General features: G+C 36.7%; 1 protein-coding gene across 3 annotated transcripts in view; it reads left to right on the top strand.

Annotated features, from left to right (window-relative positions):
- GALNT1 (polypeptide N-acetylgalactosaminyltransferase 1) overlaps positions 1–21,003 on the top strand; it is a 97,485-nt gene that overhangs the window by 50,475 nt on the left and 26,007 nt on the right. For 2 of the 3 annotated variants that reach the window (XM_068396491.1, XM_068396490.1), the window contains exons 4-5: positions 3,439–3,613; positions 16,261–16,427. In XM_068396491.1, the coding sequence (XP_068252592.1) occupies positions 3,439–3,613; positions 16,261–16,427 (342 nt within the window). Of the gene's footprint in view, positions 1–3,438; positions 3,614–10,127; positions 10,202–16,260; positions 16,428–21,003 lie in introns of those variants that run through there. The other variant, XM_068396492.1, reaches the window with a different exon arrangement.

Genomic DNA, 21,003 nt, shown 5'->3' with positions numbered 1-21,003 from the left:
CTAGATGGGGATTCAGCATTGCAATTTATATATCACAGCCTGGAACAGACCTTACTGATAAGTGTAAACAGTTCTAGACTTAAAGAAAGGGTTCAAGCTGTTCTCTAACAATACAAAAAGGCACCATTCCTGTAGACAAAAAAATGCCCAGGTAGTGCTGTGGTTTTACTAATAAAGATTTTTTTTGTGTGTGTGTGTAAGTCTGTCTTATTTCTGTAATAATCCCATATGTTAGCTCTGAGGTCTTGATTTAAATGAAGATAAATGAGTCCTTCCTTACCCCCAGTTATAGGTATGACTGCAAAGGAACTTCCAGCTTTGGCACTTGATGTAATTTCTAAATAAACTTCCAAACTCATCCTTTTTCCTTTTTTTTTCTTCCTCAAGGTGCATTCCACTTGTATAATGATTAGAAGCCCTGGAAAAAATAAATTCTTTCAGACCTAGGATTGATATTGCAAGTCTTATGATCTCAGCTACTTGCTATTTACAGTTTTCTTGGGGCACTGACAAATTTAAACTAGGACCAGTCATTTTTGTCAAGCCAACCAAGGCCTTGTGTTCTGAATTTTGAACTCTTTGGTAAAGATAGAATCTCTAAGTTGTGACTCGGTCCTGAATATTCTCATCTGCATAAAAAATTCCTAAGAACAGTGAGTTCCTATTTTGAAAATAGGAACTGTCTGTCCTAAATCAGTCTTGTTCTAGTAAGGCTGAGGAGTGTGCAAGAGACAAAACTTCTATGAACTTTTACCTGTCCAGACAGCTTTCTTGTAATTGTGGTGGTTCCTCCAAAGGTGACTGGACTTTGTTTCGGTCGGTTTACCATGTTGTGGCCCCTAAAGACATGTCACGGAAGAATCCATCCCTTTTTCTGGCTTTAGATGTTCTTAGATTTTGAAGTATCTGTTTTTCATCACACATATTGTCTGGTAAAAAGGAATTTGTAGTCCATAGACATCAAGAGTTCCTGATTTTTAACCAAGATCTGGAAGAGGTCAAGCCCTCTTTGAAGCTAATGGTTTACTGATACAAATGAGAAATGTCTGGAAAAACATTACTAGATTTCCTGTTGGATCAGGTGATTATTAAGTCATTCATTTAGCTCTGAAACTTGTAGCTGTAAATTAAATTTCTGTTTGTTAGAAGTATGTCTACAGTCCATGTCTACAGTTCATCAAAGGAAATATTTTTTTCATAGTTAACTCACAAAAGAGCACTGTGGTGTGCATTTTTAACAATGTGTATTAGTCATTTTGGGAGAATGTTGTTGATTTGTGTTTATGTGAAAACTACATGCTTTTGTGGGAAAACAGATAACCATCTTCTCTCAGGTTTCTGCATTTATGGTAAACTTTTCTTGGAAAGTCTTCTCTGCCTGCACACCAAGCTTGCCTGTCTTTTCATTTAGTGAGTTCCATAAAATATCTGTGGATCTAGTTGGATGTTGCTGGATTTTTCTGCAGGAGAAGGGCATACTTCATTTAGTTAAAATGTGTAATCAAGTAGTATATATTTGCTAATGAAATTTAAAAATTCAACTGATGAATTTGTGGAATTTGTACATCTGGATCCAACTCACTGATGTGCTAAACTAGCATCTAACAGCAAGATCTGCAAATGTGAAAGATGAGTTTTCGGTTCATTTAGCTATTCAGTTTAACTGGTTTAGTCAAAGTTAAGAAACAATTGGAAGTGTAAATGAAACAGGAAATTATTTTTTCTTCTAAATAGCAAATATGTTAGGATAAGACATTTACTCTTGAGAATGCTGAACAACATGATGAATATAACTATATTCTAATAGTTTTTGTTTAATCATTTTAGGTATGTTGAACACTCATTTAATAATTTTCTTCCAAGTGAACCTATATACTAATTGCTGTACACTTAATAAAAATAGTTATGATAGCCCACGTAATAAAACCAAGCTGAATATATAAAATTAAGCCCAAATAATTGCCTTATTGTATACCATAATTTTATGTTAATTACCCCCCAAAAGGCACAAATTCTAGTTTAAAAGGTTGCGTAATTGCAAATCAGCAAGTTTTGATGCAGATTCAACTGTACTTTCTTAGGAGGCAAAGATGCAAAGCAAACTGCTTGCTCATTTTAGCCCATGGTTAAAACGAGCACCTAAATCAGTCTGCTCAGGATCTGCTTGGACATACTTGTTCTATCAAATTTCAGTGTATGAGTGGCTGGCTGGCAACTTCTAGTATTATGTAGCTCAACTTGCAGTCAAGGGGAGTTTGGTAAAAAGAGAGTAGCATCTCTGTGGTGGGAGGTTTTTCTCTGCTAAGTGTTACTGCGTTTATGCAATTGGTTGCAGTTGCTTCAAGTACTTGAAAATGAAAGTTTCTCAAGGAACACATTGTGCTTGTAACCGGTTAATGCTAAATGCAAACTAGCAAAATGTTTCAGTTATTAGTAAGTATCTATTTTACATCTTAGTGTTTCAGCAAGGATGGGAGACTTGGGCTTTTTTAAAAAAAAATATTTTTATTCTTTACATGGCTATTTGCTCTGCTTTAATTACACTGTGCTGTCCAAGATGCAAATTAAAGCTAGACTTATTACTGAAGGCTTCAGTGCCTTTATTTTAAAACACTTCCTGTTCCTCTGTTTAGATCTTAAATTACTATTTCTTGAATAAAAAATTATACTGATTTTGTAAAGTAGTAATATATTTCAAATTCAGTATTCGAGCATTTCTGTTTAGGAGAAAAGTAAATGGGTATTTGTAAAGAAAATGTAACATAGTTTTAAAAAATGTTTTGTTTCTTCACATCTTTCATTTAAAAAACCAAATAATTCAGGAGTCTGGATTACTTTTCTCCTCCCTCTCTTCCTCATCAGTTTGTTCAGATATTTGATGTTTAAGATTTCTTTGGTTTAAACATGTCAAGTGTTACTGTTTCTGTTTACAGTACTAATGTTGGACTCCAAAATGTAATTATGTTGACTAAAAATAACGTTAGTAAAACCAAGATAAATTATTTCTAAACTGTAAATGCCAATGTCATTCTGTCAAAATAAAAATGTGTAAATAAATATAAAGTTACAATTTTACTTTAATTTATTCTTCACTAAAACCCCTGTAAAGGAAAATTCAGCTTTTCCTGAAGAGCTTGTGTGTGCAAGAACAATCTGGGATATAAATGTCTGTTGTGCCAGAACTTTAACAGTAAAGTCAATTAGGACATGATGATGGATAGGTATAAACCCTTACTGTTTTTTTTCTAATGAATTGTGGTGTTTAAGAGCAGCACTTAACTACTGTTAAACTCCCAAATGTGAAGATTTGTTTTCACTTCCAAAATCTTTTGGGTTTAGAACTCTGTTTTAAAGAGGAACACTCCTACAGTGTAAAATGAAGTATAAACAAACAAAAACAAGCATAAAAGTAGTTACCAACATTTTATTTATTCTTAGTTCCAGAACCCATACAAAAACCACATGAAGGACCTGGAGAGATGGGGAAGCCTGTGGTCATTCCAAAAGAGGAGCAAGAAAAAATGAAAGAAATGTTTAAAATAAATCAATTTAATTTAATGGCAAGTGAAATGATTGCACTCAACAGATCTTTACCTGATGTCAGGTTAGAAGGGTAAGTGCTTTATGTTATATTAAAAATGTACTCTACTTAAAAGAAGAACGTGCAAAGAGTGATCCAGAACAACAGTTCTGTAAGATATTACTATTGAAGTGAAAAGTAGGAGAATTTCCTGTATATACAGTACTTATTTGTAAAATAAGGTTGAAAAGCAGAAACCAGTTTTCTTCAGTGTTATTTAACTTTGAATCTGATTACAAGTATGAAGCCTGTTCGAGGAATAGAAATTAATTTGGTTGAAGGAGAACAAAGTTAACTTAAGACTTGACATTTCAGGAAAAAAATTACTTATTTGAAAAATTCATGCACTGCTTATAATGAGGCAGACTAAAATTCTGCATTATATGAAATAGAAAAGATTTGATGATGAGAAAGAAGTACTTTAAAAATTTGTTACCTAATGAAATGTGCAAAGCCTTGTTTAGATTGCATTATAATGTTTTCTAATATCCATCTGGTTTGTTTTTGATCTTGCCTCTGAAATATTGATCCTTTCAGAGCTATTTGTGTCATAAGTAATTAAAAAGAAAATTGTAGCCTTATTTTAAATAAAACTAAGATTGCTTTATTCTCCTGGGGCTACTCTGGCAGGGTAGCTGATGACTCTCTCCACCCTCAACCCCTTTTGTTTATGAAAGGGACTCTCAAGTTAAATGAAGCTCATGAAACAAGATTTTCCCAATCAGTTATCTGCATTCTCCTGAAAGAATCAGACGCTGTAGAGACCCCATTTCTTTAGAAGCTCTGCTGTTGCTTCTGTAGACACAAGGCCTAGCTGCTGGATTAGTTTATTTTTATTTCCTACCTCAGAAGATAATATTAGAAGAATGAGATGAAGCTCTGACCGCTTTTCATTTTTAATGAGTGATAAAAAGCTGGTTTGTAGGTACCTTCACCTACTGTAATGAATGTGATTCTGTGTAGCATGTGAGTTCCTGGTAGTGCTGGTGTTCTTAATAACTGAGCCATATATTTTTCAAAATATGATTTTATAAGTTTGATTTAATGTAACTTTTGAATTGATTTTCAGGTATATTATTAGTCAGATTTTATGGTCACTACTTGCCTGTTTCTTAGTATAGTGGAAGAATGCAAATCATGAACTTGCAGGGTTTTCTTTCAAAACTGACATGGTTTTGGGGGGGTCACGTCCTTTTCTCTCATGTTATTGCTCAGATCATGGTTGTAACTTGGCAATGGAATCTCTTGGCATTCATGCAGATCCATATATAGTGTCTTCGCCTTTTATCACAGACTCTATAGGATAAGAAATAGCCTCACTGTAAGAACTTGTAGTTAGCATTCTCAACTTGTTTTAGCTGCGAGGAAAATCATGAGCTTCGTTGGAGACTCTTGTCAAAGCTGTGATGCTAATACGGGGTGATTTCTGTATGTTTTTTCTGGAAGAGGTGAATGGAAGGAATTAACAAAACTTTGCGGAAATGATAGTTAAAAAGGTTATTTGGAAGGTAAACATGAGTAATATTTCATTATGAATGGAAGTATGGAGGAAGCTAAATGATATGATCTGTTTATCAGCATTTATATAGGCAAACTTGTACATATATATTCTACCATTTTTATAGTGTAAGTACAAAGATAAGAAAATAAATTTATGGATCTAAAAAGCTGACTTAGTTGTAAGCTTTGTGCAGTCTAGACTTTGAATTAACCGAAAATGGAAAGAGAAATTGTTAAAAACTATTAAAAATTTGTTACCTAAGCATCCCTCAAGCTTTTGCAGACAAACGAAATTACAATTTTAAAATCAAGTTGAGGTATAGGAATTTTTGTCTTGCACACTCGGCCATGCTCTGTAGTTATTGTGTTTCACAGTAAGATATGCATTATAAATTTAGTAATGTTGCATTTGTTTGTCTTTTTCATTTGTATGGACATAAGTACTATCACAATACTGTGTGTGTGAAAGTGGGATCTTAGAATAAAATTTTAGGTAGGGTCTCAGGGCAGAGTTGGATTTTCTGGTTTTGTAAATAGATGCCAACAATTTTAACATTTATTTGCTGTGTGCATTTTTAGTAGTTTTTGAGAGAAAAATGGTCCCCCAAAAGCTCCTGCTTTTGTCATCTTTTCAGTACATACTCTGTAAGGACACACTAACTAAGAAGTTGAGGAGTGTGTTAGCATTTCCCCAGCAAATTTGAGAACAATACTGTGTTCATGAGGCAAGGGTATCTTAATCTGTATGTGTGGATTAATATTACTTTCCAAGAACACTGTAGCCATTTTCAGAATTGTGAAAACTATAAATATGCTCCGGTGTTGTATGTATGTCTTATGAAAGTATTTATCTGATTAGTCAAAATACTCACATGGTCAGAAACGCTTTCTACTGCGTTAGTGGAGTTGCTTCTGTTATAACTTGTTCTATCTATATATCCCTGATAATATGGAAGTAATTCTGGGAGAAGGCAAATGGGTAATTTCTAATCATTCCTTGCCGCACTTACATGCTTACAGCACAGCTGCCAGTAGCACTTTCAATCAAGTTTTTGAAAAAGTGGGATGTGTTCAAAGGCACACTTATCTGTTGAACCATGTAATTATTTTCTTCACAGGTTTTGTGGGTTGCTTCTTTTAATGTGGTAGGGAGGGAAGATACGACTGTTTCAAGTCCTATAATTCTCCGGTATGTCAGTTCTTCTGAAATACAGAAGTCTGTAAAAGTTTTGCCTAACAGTTAATCATTCAAAAGCTGGTGGAATTAAGTGTGCCAGGACCAATTTGGCACATGTATTTAATGGGGATGGCATAACCTGTCAGCCGTAGAGCAGCTTTTGAAGTAGTCTGCATTATCCTTCACATTAATTTCTGATTCTGCCAAAACCCCGTCACCCGTGCGAAGGCAAGAGCTTTTGTGTGCCTGCTCGGTCCTCGAGGCAGCGAGTGCCACCATGGGTTACGTGTTCTGTCTCACATGTCTGCCTCTTGGGTGCTCATAGGTTTATCTCTGTAGATGACCCACTCCGGGCATCATATTTATGTTTTGGCCAAGAAATTTTATAGAATACCAAAAATGTGAGCTATTTTAATAACTTCTAGGCACTTCTCCAACTCAGGGAACTCCTTAGTAAGAGAAATCTACAGAAGCTGAAATCTGTTCTGCTGAGCTGTGCCCCAGTCGTATTAACAGGTTTATGGTTATTTTTATTATTTGGCAGAAAATTAATGAGGCACATAGATGCCTTTAAAATCATTGACATATGCCTGAATTGCTAGTCATTTTGTATCCGTAGTCGGGAACGTTATCCTACTTATTCTCCTCGTTATCCCAACTAAATGATTTTCTTAACAGAAAAAACTAAACCAGAAGTAATTTTTTTTTTAGTCTGGCTATTTCCGCAAATCTGGACTGGGGTGTGTTAGTGTAACTAACTAATATAACTGACAGTGCTGCAACCTTTGGAGAGATGATGCTGTGGGGAAACAAGCAGCTGGGGATAGCAGATTGGTTTTAAGTTGTTAATAGAATAATTCTTGTAAGCATGTCTTATTCTGGTTGTGAATCAGTCATCAGAGTAGGAGCTCGTTCACAGTTGCCAGGAAAATCTGCAGCTGTGGGCTTGACATGACAGCAAAGAGTGAAAGATGGGTGATTAGGAACACTAGAGTTTTGTCTGATTTTGCTGAACATGAGGGAGACAACTAATAAAATAGGTGTCAATGACTAAAATAGTTGTTCATCTGTGCCTATGTGTCTTAGACTGGTATTCAGGCTGGAAAGTGGTGTGGTTAAATGCATGAAATTTGTATGTGTCATATAACTTGGTTTTGCTCTCAATGCTGTTTGAGGTGACTTGGAAGCTGCTGTGTGAAATGAAGAATGAGTATTGTGTTCTAAGGCTGAGCTTTCCAGGCTGCAGTCATTATTTAATAATTTGTGGAATATATAAAGCATTTAAAGAGATGTTTGGGTCCCTGGTGTGAGAGTTGAAATCCAATTCTGACTTTTTTACACTAGAAAAGAGCGTCGTAAAATGCTCTTCTTTTCCAGGCACAAGTGGTCAAGGCTGGAAACAATGGAGGCATAGCTGGGACTGAATAATGTCGTTCATGTAAGCTCTGGTCCCCACTGGAGCTTATGATGGAGTGCTAGGAGGGTGTCATATTTTGCAGGTTGAGATTTATTGGAAAGGTGATGGGCTTTCCTAAGGAGACCTACAGCAAGGAGGAGTGTGGATAACTTTGGGGTACTTTAGTAACCCTTTCTCCAAGGCTGCAGGTTTGGTAGAACTTGGCATAAAAGATCTTCCTTGTCATTTTTTTCCTTAGTTGGTATAATTTTGCCAGAACTAAGGGTATCAGACATCTTACTATACCTCAGTTAGTTCTGCATAACATTTGGGATCTTTAACTGTCCTTTTCTCAAACTCTCTGTATTCAGGAAGTTGGTATGTTGGGTTTTGAGTGGTATAGATAGTGTTAGGGTGTAATCAGAGTATTTAGCTAGATGGCCCTACGTATTTGAGTGAACTGGGTCTAGATTCATATGAACTATGACTTCAGCCACTTAATAGAAAAATAAGATGCATATCTCTAACTAAGATCTTAATGTTTAGTACAGTAATGTGGTCAGTTTAAGTTATTATTGAAGGCTGAATCAAACTACCCTTCTCAGTTCCTGATGCCAAGCTTACTTTCACAATCGGGAGGAAGTAGACCATTTTTTTTCTGGGGTTAAAAGACATTCTTCTACATCTAAGTTATATGAATGTTGTGGAGTTTATAGCAATGATGCTGCTGTCCTTTCTGAATAAGTCCTTCATATGACTGATTTTGTCATCTCTCTGCTTAGAAAGAGCTGTATTTAGATTTAGGCTTTAGTTTTAGGCACTGTTACTTATATGATACAATATAATGCTTTTCAGTTCTGGGACTGCAATCTGATTTTCATACATGTGCTTTAAAAAGGTATTGTTGATTTTAAGCGTGAAATATACATGTGAGAATACACTGGAATTTTGATTTTTAACTCAAAACAAATTGATTTGCTGTATACTTTAAGATACTACAGTTGAATCATAATGTGACTCATTCATAAAATTTACACAATCCCTGTGTGAGGAAAATAGTTTGAGTCAACCTATAATGGTAAAACTAGTAAAGGCACACATGCAAGATGTATGACATTTTATGGGTTTTTTAAGTAGCAACAGTTGAAGTATTTACTTTTATGTGAGGCTCATGAAGGTGTGCTCTCTTTTAATTGTTTTAATTCAGGAGAAGAGCTAAGGGGCTACTTTTATACTGCTTGTAATCTGGTATAAATGTGAACTGTAGCCAAAAAAATTCTTCTCACTGCTTCTGCTGATACTGACCTGACGATTGCGTGGCCTTGGCGTTTACTGGCTGCATGGAGGATTGCACACCAAGAAGGGGAGAAAAGTGTATTTCGTTGAATCAGCAAACTGAAGCAACACACCCGGCAGCTGTATGATTACCGGATCTGGTGCAAAGAAGGGGATGTGACAAAATTGTAATTGTGAAAAGTGGGATTATTGCTTTTGGCAGCAGCTCGCAGTTGCACCGGATTAGGTGAAACATGGCGGGGGGAAAAAACTTTCTTACAGAAAGCGTGTATTAAAATCCCCATGAGGTCATGGGGATGTAAATAGCTCCATAAATTGTGATATGCTTTGTGAACATCTGGTATTCATTTAGCTCAGGTCATAGTGATGTAAAAGATAATAAAAAAGAGCAAAGTTGTCAACATAGCTGGTGGAAGACTTCAGAAGTTTATTCAATGTTTTGTTACAAGCTAGAAATCCAGGCTGTTAATTAATCTGGCATCTGTAAAGGACATCTACTGATCTGATGACCAGCAATGTAACTTTCAGCAATGTCACACTTGAAGTCTGAAAGCCTGTGAGGTGTTGAAGACTTCACATTTCTTTCAAGCAGGAATATTTTTTCATTTGGCTTTTGTGGTGCATATAGCTTGTTGCTGGTCCACTGTAGAATCAACATTTGGGAATGTTCTTGTTCACGTTGACTTAATGAGTTAGCTGGAAGAAATTGCCTATAAGTCTTTTCCCTAGAGAAAGTTTAGAGGGAAAGAAGAGTCCCTTTAAAAATCAACTTGCTTCATGTAAACCGTGTTTTTTATATCTAGATATATATATACGAACATATATATGCATGCATATATACATGTGTGTGTCCGTTTGTACACACAAACACTTGGCAATTTTATTTTTAGTTGTGAATGTTTTACATCTTCGATGAGCAGTCATATCCTGAACTTTATTCAAATTGATAGGTCAAGCATGGAAAATAATAATGACTAGAGAACTTAAGGTTTAATTTCAGTCTTTGAGGACAGAATTGGTTTTGCTTCTGTCAAGAGATCACTTTCAGGATATGGAAAATTGTCAATTGCAGTTAATTATTTTTGTGAAATTCTGCTTGAATTCTGTAACCACAATGGTTTTAAGGACCATTTTGGATTTTGTTTCCAGGGTCTAAAGAAGATTTCTACTTGACTCATGAGATAATGCGACCTTTCTTATATCCAAATCTTTGAGATCAGAAGAAAGGAAAATTTCATACTCTTGATGTCAGGTAAATTACGTAATACTATTGAAGGCAGACATTAAGCAGGCTGGATGGGGAAATGTTTAAATAAGAGATTTGCCTGCATTCAGGTCACCTGTTCAGAAAGTCTAATTGGAGTTGTGATATGAATTAAAGAAATGAAGACCTCTTTCTAAACCAGATTTTTCTGATTTGATTGGAAGAAGCAGCTTCAGGGGTAGCGTGAAGTTTTGTTGCAACCTCATATGCAGTGCTTTCTCTTTGTGCAGCCACAAGTTAAAACAGTGGTTGTATGCAAAGCCTGTGTAGTGAAAAGTGGTTTGGCATGTTACGACAGTCAGTGGTTCCATCTTTCTCAGAAGTATTGCTTTTAGCCCTTTTAGCTGTGGTGTTTCTGTGTGAAGACTAGATCTTTATCCAGCTTGATTGCCTTCAATTTGAGGGCTTGGGGTGTTCTTAAATTTTATGTTGGAAGTAGATTTATTAGCACCCTTGTTCATAATGATATGAGGCTGCTGCTCGTATCCAGGAAAGACTAAGTCAGTGTTTACCAGAAACGCACCACTTGAGTGGTGGTGGTTCTTCCTGTAGTGTTTTGACACTTTCTCTGCCACCCCTGCGACAGGGCGTTATCCTCCAATGGAAATGTAGGTCAGTCTCAGCAGCTTCAGGGTGACTCTCGGAGTCTTATTTCAAAACTGTTTTCACCCGTGATTTAAGTAGAGAGGAGTTTTTGCATTGGGCATAGCTGTGCCTCAGCTTTGTTACATTAACTTTATTGCAGGCTATAACTTATGGCAAATGGACAGGTAAACAACGGAGTACTGACATTTTATGGCACTGCAACAATATTCATCAGATATCGGTAATTAAAGCCTGAAGTTTCATGAGAGGAGTTCAGATTTTTCTGGTTTTCTTCTCTATCGATCTGGCATTAACTTTGGTAACCTCAATAGAAAATAAATGTATATTTTCAAGTCTAAGGATGACGATGCTTACTTCCCAGAGACTCCAGTATATTTTAGTACTGAAGAGTATGCTGTTTGTACTGCATCAGAAATATTAAACAGATTTTTTACAGGGGCTGTGCTGTGTAGCATTTCCTCAAAACTCCAGCTCTAACCTGATTTTCAACAAGACTTGGATTATTCATTTGTTAAATTTAAGTTCTGGGATGCAGTTTATTTATAACTGCAGCTTTTATTTATAGCTGTTGTTTGTAGTATGCAAGATAAAAGATTGTACTAAATTTGTAAAATGACTAAATATGTTTCCCTCCCTGCCCAAGTCTGTTTCTAGTACAGCTTCCAAAGCTGCATCGGCCCTGCATTATCATACTGCGTATACGAGCTCCAGTCTGAGCTCCACTGGGATTTCCCAACTGAGCTGCTTAGTGCACAGGAGACACTTTTGCTTGCGTTTCATCTCTGTCCTTTATCAGAGTGCTCTGGGTTGTGTGCGCTGGGCTAGAAAACAGGGATTGCATGTGTTTTGCCGCTGTTAATGTTTTTGAGCCACTGTAAATTATTGGTCATGCCTTGTTCCTATGAAAGGCTGATGGAATCTGGGAGTAAAATTTGATGTCAGGTACAGCAAATCATGGCTTAGGTAGTGTCTGAGTCTATTAATTTTTGTGATTAAGTAAGCATGAGCAGCCTCATTTTGAAAATTCCATATTTAAAAAAAAAATGTTCCGATGGTACTTGTCCTCTTGCTGCTCTTCTGTGGAGAATAACCTGCTGGCAGCATCAGAATAGGTAGAGATCTGCCCTGTAATATTTAGAAGTTTAGCATTTATTTCTAATGCAGACTATAATTATGACATCATCTTTCTAGAAAATTACCTAAATTTTTTTTCATGTTTTGCCTCAGTGAATGAAGTTTTCATCCTTGTGTCTGACTGCATAAACATTATGGTAGCGTATAACTGATTTCCTACAAGACCTCTACCCTGTTTGTAGCTTTTTTTGGGGTGTGATTCTTTAGCCTATGAAACAAAAGTATTTAAGAACTATCAGGATATTAGATCCCATTTTATTACATTACTTTCAGAAATGATTTAGCATGACTTTGAAGGGTGTGCAAACAGATCACTGCTAACATTATAAATATTTGTCTTTCAAGATATGACAATATTACACATATAGCACTCAATCTTGGGTTTTAGGAGTAATTTCTGAGTAAAGTGATCCATTAATACAATTTCATAGTATTGATAAAATGCCAAGTGCTATTCCGTAATAAGATGGCCGCACAGTTGCATTTTTTTAAGATAATAATTGAAATGTTTGTGAAAGTCCCAACAGTAAACTGAAAGAGGTGGCATTAGGATAGCGAAGGGTGGTGTCCCGAGTTCCTGGTGTCTCTGCATCTCAGGTGCTGATGGCTAGAGTGGGTAAGCCTTATTGATCTCCGAGTTGGGCACTGAGCAGAGCAGATAGGTATCAGAAGAATTTCGCCTTCTGAGGAATTCAAATGAGGGATTTTGTAAGATCACCTGGTAGGTTTCTTCTGTCCCTGCAGTGGTGAAGTAAGTTTTTCTCGTTCCTTCACTGGCATGAAAGAAGAGAGAGGCTTCCAGTTCTGCCAGATGTGGAGGAAAGTTGAGAGTATGGTTGTGGTGTTGCAGGAAGTGCAAAATGAAGAGTTGTCTTCTTTCCTTGCAGGATTGTGCTGAAGCAGCAATTGAACTCTGAGATTTAATGGCTTAATTTTATTTGGACAGAATTGCCTTACTTGATGTCTCTTCTGGTTATTTTTGTAATGTCTCCTGTGGACTATTTGTACTCTGGGCTGAAAGAGAAAAGAGGAAAGCAGTTTATTCAGAGGCTCTTCAGGTGCATTTGAAGTAACATCAGGCAGTTTTCAAGTAGCTACACATAATCCACTGAATAAAATTCGCTGAGGGTTTTTTTTTTTCTGAAACATCCAGAGTTTCTGTGTAAGATTTGATTAACGCCTTCACAAAAAGTCATGGTAATGGAGAAGCATAACACAACTCATAGTTGCTTTTGGCCTTCCATTTTAAAAACTTTTGTAATGGATTTAAAACTTTGAAATCAGGCTACAGAGTGTTAGGGGTAACACACTGTATTTATTTTGCTGTTGCTGTTCTTCTTTAGCAATGTTATACACATACATGCTGGGATCTGTCCTTCCTTTGCTTTTAGTCCGTTAAACTAAAATTCAAGTTATGGAGGATTTGTGCATGTTACACTGCCTTGTGCTCTTGGGGAGATATGGACCTAGGAGTAACCATGTAGTTATAAGGACGGGGCCAAAGTATTCCGAATATATGACACAAAATTGCAAAAGGTGAAATTCTATGAGGAATGTGTATGAGCATCTTACAGGTCGGAGCAGAGTCATGTCTTTATAGTCCTGTGGCTCCTTTGTAAAAAAACTTTTAAAAGTACAGCTTGTAAACTTAATTTTTTTTCTCAAACCTGATTTTGATGGGGCATTGAAGATCTTGGATAACTAATTTTATTTCCTAATTAATTTTTCATTTTATTTCCTACTTGCATGAAAGCAAGAAATCAAATATTAGGGAAGAATACAAGACTAATGCAGCTGAAGGTAGGGATTTCGGTGCATGAGAAGGAGACTTGCTGTGAAATAAAGAACATTACTATTTTGAGCATTGGAATGTGCACATCAGGAAATGTAGACTAATTGTAGGCTTGTTGTCTTGATCATATTTTAACAATCTAGCCTATTCTTTTTCTGTGTCTTTAGGTAATAGGGCAGTAAGTCTCTGCTTGCATTTAAAATGTCTGACATTTTTGAGGAGTTTCCCCAATCTAAATAATATATGGAGTCATATTAGCTGAGAATTTGCAAGGTGAATGCCATAGATTAAAGAAAGGATGTGAAGTAGACATTCTCAGCTGCTGTTTCAAGTCTTCATTAAATTACTGGAGATGGTATGCCTTCCTGTGTGCCTTCATCTTAGTGCTAAAAAGTTCCCTTTCAAAGACGGATCTTAAATGTTTTGAGATATTTATACTTCGAGCAGTGTCATGGTTTATAAACGTGGTAGTCCCTGAGCACTTGGCTGGCTTTTATTATACCGGTTCATTGATTTGAGCTCAGTGAAATAAAATCTTCTGTACGACCGTAAAAAAAAGGCAAGGCTGGAGATGAGAGATTTCATATTACAATAGTAGATCCTGTGGCCACCTCAGCAAGATATTCCTGGTGAATGACACATTGTTATTGCTTTTCACAGAGAACTGCTAACAGGCTTCTCTCAACTCCTTTACCAATATTCTGCCAAAAAGTAGAGGAACAATTGATGGATTTGTGTTACTACTGTAGCAGAAGGTCTACAATGAGACACTTATTTTCTGGTCTAGGGAGCTGTGCAGCAGAAGGAATAAAACGTTGAGAATTTGGTTTTAAAGTAGCAAAACAGACTGAACAAGTGACAAACAAGGGACGGGGGGGGAATTTGTTTGGCCTATGATTGAATTTTTCATCTGAAATTCATAGCATTTTTGCGAAAAGCTATTTTATTTTTGAAGTGATACCACAGAAATAGCTATCAGTTGGCATACTTTGCAAGTTTTTTTTTTATACGTGAATTTAATCAGAAAACATAGGGATGTATGGCTGCTTTCCCTAAAGATTTTATGATGTTCACTTCAGTGCGGTGGACAATTAAATTTGGCCATAATTGTATAGTAAGTATAATATTGAAGACGTAGTGCCTGATCCTACTGCTTCAGTTCTCAGAAATGAAGCATGATTACACAGAAGCTCTTCCAGATATCTCTTGAATTGTACCTGGACTTACTCACCTCTTCTGGGATCTTGGTGCACATTGGGCTTTTGTCACCACCTCAGAGATGAAATGCCTTTATGCTATGAGAGCTGCTCTCACTTAGAAGAGCTCTGGCTAACCAAGTTATCCAGCAAAGAAAATATTCATGTTGGGAGCCCAATTTTGACTGACATTCCTAGTGTCACCGTTTTTTCCAAAAGGGGGAAAAAAGGGTGGGGATAGATGCTGACACCATGATCCTGTATTGGCAGGCTGTTCCTTCAGTATTGTTCTTACGTGTTTAGGGTAGAGGATATGCCCTACCTACTTCTCAAGCCCTCAGACAGCACAGCTGTTAAGGTGATAGTCATGAATGCTTGTTAACATATTTTAATAGTATTTAGATCAGGTTACATTACAGTGAATTGACTCAATGATTTGGGATCTAATAAAGGCTTTTTTGTTGGAATGAAGCTCCGTTGGATATATTTCTTTTTCCGCTTCAGTGTTTTCCTTGTGTTTGAGATCTGCATGTATCTCTTTAGCTTTGATTCTTGAAGGGCTTAATGCCATCAAAACTCATGTAAGTTTCTGTGTGTGATTTGGAATGTGCAGGAGGAACTGATCTGTGTAGAGAACACTTAAATTTACATGGTTATTTTTTAGAGCAGAATTGTATTTTCAGAATTGTTAAGAGTACTTTATGTACAGCATATTGATTTTTCAGGGAGATACTAAAAATATCACTTGTTTTAACATATAGTTTTGTAAAGAGTGTAAAATGTTGGCTGCGTGTGGGGTTACTTGGAGTATATGTCCTATTTTACATAAATGTCCTATATATGCTGTTAGAAGAGCTAAACTTATGGTCTTCCGTGATAACTTTGGAATGTGAATATAATTCTCTTTTAATTTGATGAACCTTTATGGCACTTCCAACATGTATACAGTGAGGAGAAAAAAAAACCCCTCTTTGTGTGATATAAACACATTAAATTATGAAATATACTTAGTGGAAATAGGTGATCTGTTATCATCTCTGTATGTTAGCAGTATGGATGTCTCTTTCATATCTAGAATTGTTTATTGAATTGAAGTTCTCCTTTCTTAGTGGTAGGATGAAATACACAGACGTATACATAAAAGTCAGGGTATTTTTTAGGTAAAAATATAAATTGTGCACTCTTTGCTCCTTTGTCATTCTTTGCATACAATTCATATATTGTGAATGTTAGTATTGATACTCAGAAATAAACCTCAAAATTGCAGTTCTAACTGGAGGCTTGACCTTTACAAATATATGCCTTATTTTTCTTTATAGGTGTAAAACAAAAGTGTATGTAGACAACCTTCCCACGACAAGCGTTGTCATTGTTTTTCACAATGAGGCTTGGAGCACACTTCTACGAACTGTTCATAGTGTGATAAACCGGTCACCGCGACACATGCTGGAAGAAATCGTCCTCGTCGATGATGCCAGTGAAAGAGGTAATGATAAGTCTTAGCTTGCTGCTCTTTTTACTTCAAAAATTGAGACTGACTTTCTACAGGCTTAGCTCTCCTCAGCAAAACACAGTAGCTGGGGCAGGGGAAAGCAGAGTGAGCAATGTGCATTTTGAAATACAGGTGGGTCATTCTCCACTGAAAACTAGTGGAAGTTTATCTGTTTACTTTTCTGTTGATAGAGTAGAGTTTGAGTTTGTTAGTGGGTTTGTCCCATTACAGCTTTCATGTTTTGCATTTGGAATTTTAATGCATTCCTAAAGCTTGGGGACATTTAATACTTGAATCACCTGGTGAATAATAGTAAAGGCAACTCTGTTCCTCACACAGATCCAGATTTACTATCAGCACCACCATTAAATGTGGTGCTCAGAGGGGTTAATTTTGATTATTCAGCTCCTGGGAAGCTGCAATTCAGTGTCTATGCTGTAAGAGATTCCACTTTTTAATAACTAGCGCTCCAGATGAAAACTCCATCCTACAGAAAGAAACTTCCCATGTGTAATGAAATTAATAGACAAATCTTGAAGCTGATTTTTTCTTAAAGTAAAGTAACTTTATTTAGATTTTACTTTTTTTACAATACTTGATATTTCATTTTGATTAATAGTTGATATTTCGCTTGTTCCTTACTTAATCTTCCTCAGTGGTATGTATAGTTATAAAGTATAACTTGAGGGATTTTTATTTTTCTTGGTTTGCAAATGGAGATGAGAGGGTATTATGGTTTTTTCCATCTAAAACATTTCTATATTTTTATATTGAATCACCCTTTTTTCTATATTTCTACATTGAAAGTTTTCTGGTAGGACTAATAGCTAGTAGGCCACTAGAAAAAAGTCTTGGCAGCCAAGAGTTGTAGGCTGTTATCTGTATCAGCAGGAATTCCCATGCTTTAGTCATGGAAGGGTTTTACACCCAGCATGCTGTCATCTCTGATGCTTCTGATTCCAGTGCTGCAAAAATCTATGTTCTGCTGCTTATGGTAATTGCAACTTCAGAGTAAGGTGGGTGACTGTTGTCCAAACAACAAGATCTGTCCAAACAAGATCTATGTATGGAGACAGACATTGGATTTCAGATCATATGGTCTAAGTAGCATTATGGTGCATGGATTACAGTGGTTAACAGGAGGTTTTATGATAGTAACCATTACAATGGTTAACAGGAATTTTTGTAGCTGAAGAACTTTAGGAGTGGATTTTTGCACTTCATATCTAACGTGGTAGAAACCATGAGTTTCTTCAGGTTGCACACGTGTATGATGCTTTAGCATATTAACTGACCTATTCCAAACTGTGTAGGTCTAGAGTACAGCTGGTTGTGGAGTGGCTGAGTAGACTAAAGAAAGATGATATCAGCTAGCCGATCGCTGACCACCCTGTTTTCCTAAGGAAGCACAGCTCATGCGCTCAGGTTGTGTTTGCACTTGTATCAGTCTGTGTTCCTTTCCTCTCTTGAGCACCCTTGCTTGCTTTTGCTTTCTTACCTGATACTAATTTTATCTGCTTCAGCCAAATTCAGTATAATTTGGAAGAAGGGGCAGAGGCCTTAAATACAATTACACTCTGGCAGTAGAGGAGGGATGCCCATGCAAAGGGCAAGGCTACCACATAAACGTGTTCCAGATTAGATAAGAGGTGTGATTAACTTTTGCTTTCAGAAAGGCACAAGATCAGATTTTCACTGTTTCACTTGTGGGGAATTTGTGATTACACCCCGCAATTTCTTGTAGTTTTTCCAACCTTCATACAAAAACTCCAGATTTTTTTGGTTCTAATGCACTTGAAACTGCTCACCTCTTTTGGCCTTGTTCCCAGGGAACAATCCTCTTTTCAACACGGATGCTGATACTTGGATTCTGAGTGCCTATCCTAGGTTATTGTGCAGGTATATGCTTCCCTAAGGGAACAGAGATAGTACATTTGTTTTGGTTAGCTTTGGTGCACAGACTCTTGCTAGGAAAACAAAGTTTATTGCAAGTGCGCTCTGTTTCATTTATCAAAACAGTGTCCTTGGCACTAATTCAAATCAGTGCTAACGATTAGCTGTGACATGTCAGCTTTCAATATGACCTAGAAATAAAGAGCAAGGTAGTATTAAAATAATGTAGACATAATATTTCTTATGTATTGCCTAATAACTTTTCTGTTTCTGGGTTTGAGTTAGGTAATAAAAGCAAAGTAACTTAATTCCAGGCTGAAGGAGAGAGCATTTCAGACGTTTTTGGTGTTGTTATTGAATACGTTCCAACACTTAGTTTTGAAATCTGTGATCTTCATTTCAGATCACTCGAGCATCTTTTATTTGTAGTTATTTTCAACAATTACTGAAAGTTTTTGTTTTGTTTTCCAGAGACTTGTTATGGTTCCAGCAAACATGCTTTTACATTAAACAAAATGAAAGGGTATGATGCCTGAAAGTTTGAAGGGTTTAGCATATGCTACTTAAGCATTCTGTTTATGTTGAACTAAAACAGCAAACTTGTCCAGAAAAAGAAAATGTTCAGCCTGAGTGGTGTGTTTTGAATTCTAGCATCAGAGTCAATTTAATTGGAGTAAAGTAAGCATTCAGTCTGCCTGAAGCACACTTTGTACCTGCTAGTGTCATGCTCTTAGAAGAATGAATTTGCATAATATCACGCACTTATTTACACTGAAAAGAAAAGCTTTGGAGAAACAAGACATGTTTGTAACATTATTCTCTAGTTACTGATCAGAATTGCATGTTTTGTTTTTAAGTATTGATCTTTGGTAACTATTTAAAAAAAAAAACTTATCAGGAGAGATCAGGGTTAGTCAGTATTTAAAACTAGGTCAGCCCTGAATGGCCAAGCATGGTAGGCAGATTGTGAGTGTATTCTACCCTGATGCAGAAAGTTAGTTATATAGATACAGATCAAAGCAATGTAACCAAAACTAAGTTCCTGCCAATAACATCTTATAAAAATATTCACACTTCTTAAAACTGTGTTTGCATGCTTATATGTGATAAATCTGTGTTTTATTGTAGTCCAATAAAAAACAATTGTTTGAAACTTAATTTTTCTTTTATATTCAATTAAATATGACTCAGTAATAGAATCGGCAAGGTATTTTTCAACTTATGCACTTACTTGACTTTAACTGAATATAATTGATTTTTTGGCTTTCTTAGTTCTGCTACTGCCTTGGAAGGTGTTCTTTAAACTGTCCATAGTCATAGGTAAAATTATGCACCCTTTTGATACGGAAAAAGTTTGAAAGGAATATCCAGCAGAAAGATTTAAGTGAAACTAAAGTTATGCCTCTGAAAATACATGAATTATTATTGTTCCCAAGTAGAAGTATTTTTGGTTTGTGTTTTGGGTTTTCTTTTTAAATATTACCAAAGTCTCACTCTCTGTTTGAAGTGTTTGAGGCAATGCTAAAAATTTACTCAGCTGTCATTCTGGGTCACTCATAAACAACTGACTCTGCAGTGCATAAAACTTTTAATCTGAGTATTTCATGTAGGATTTAGTATAAATATGACCAGTAGGTTTGTACAGAAAGTCATCTGTACAGCTTGATTCTGGCATTTCTTGTAGGCCAAAATGTATTGCATGCATTAAAAGACTATTCAAATACTTTTTTTTTTTTTTAAAAAAAAAAAAAAAAGAAGAAAAAAGCATGTCTCACCTTGCAAAACTATTACCAGTTTCTGGATGGATGACTGGTCCAAAATTCTAGACTCTTGCTACTTAAAATAAGGGAGCAGTTTTCTTTGCAGGGAAAATATGCTGCTTAGATTTGAGCATTTAACCCTAACTGCTGGCAGCAGAGGAAGACGAGAAATCTTGATGCCCGAGTTATTTTCCATGCTTTTGTAGGGATAAGGCATCAAGCTTTGCCATTTTTCTTATTCTGCTGAATTACAGAATCACAGAATGTTAGGGATTGGAAGGGACCTCGAATGTTAGGGAATGGAAGGGACCTCGAAAGATCATTGAGTCCAATCCCCCTGCCGGAGCAGGATTACCTAGATCATATCACACAGGAACGCATCCAGGCGGGTTTTGAATGTCTCCAGAGAAGGAGACTCCACAACCTCTCTGGGCAGCCTGTTCCAGTGTTCAGTTACCCTCACCGTAAAGAAGTTTTTCCTCATATTTATGTGGAACCTCCTGTGTTCCAGCTTGCACCCATTGCCCCTTGTCCTGTCAAGGGATGTCACTGAGAAGAGCCTGGCTCCATCCTCATGACACTTGCCCTTTACATATTTATAAACATTAATGAGGTCACCCCTCAGTCTCCTCTTCTCCAAGCTAAAGAGACCCAGCTCCCTCAGCCTCTCCTCATAAGGGAGATGTTCCACCCCCTTAATCATCTCTCTAGCAGTTCCCTGTCCTTCTTGAACTGAGGGGCCCAGAACTGGACACAATATTCCAGATGCGGCCTCACCAGGGCAGAGTAGAGGGGGAGGAGAACCTCTCTTGACCTGCTAACCACACCCCTTCTAATACACCCCAGGATGCCATTGGCCTTCTTGGCCACAAGGGCACACTGCTGGCTCATGGTCATCCTGCTGTCCACTAGGACCC

The sequence above is a fragment of the Nyctibius grandis genome, chromosome 3 (assembly GCF_013368605.1).
Source record: "Nyctibius grandis isolate bNycGra1 chromosome 3, bNycGra1.pri, whole genome shotgun sequence".
Taxonomy (NCBI): domain Eukaryota; kingdom Metazoa; phylum Chordata; class Aves; order Nyctibiiformes; family Nyctibiidae; genus Nyctibius; species Nyctibius grandis.
The sequence above is the reverse complement of the archived record's forward strand: the minus strand, read 5'-3'. Positions and strand labels throughout refer to the sequence as shown.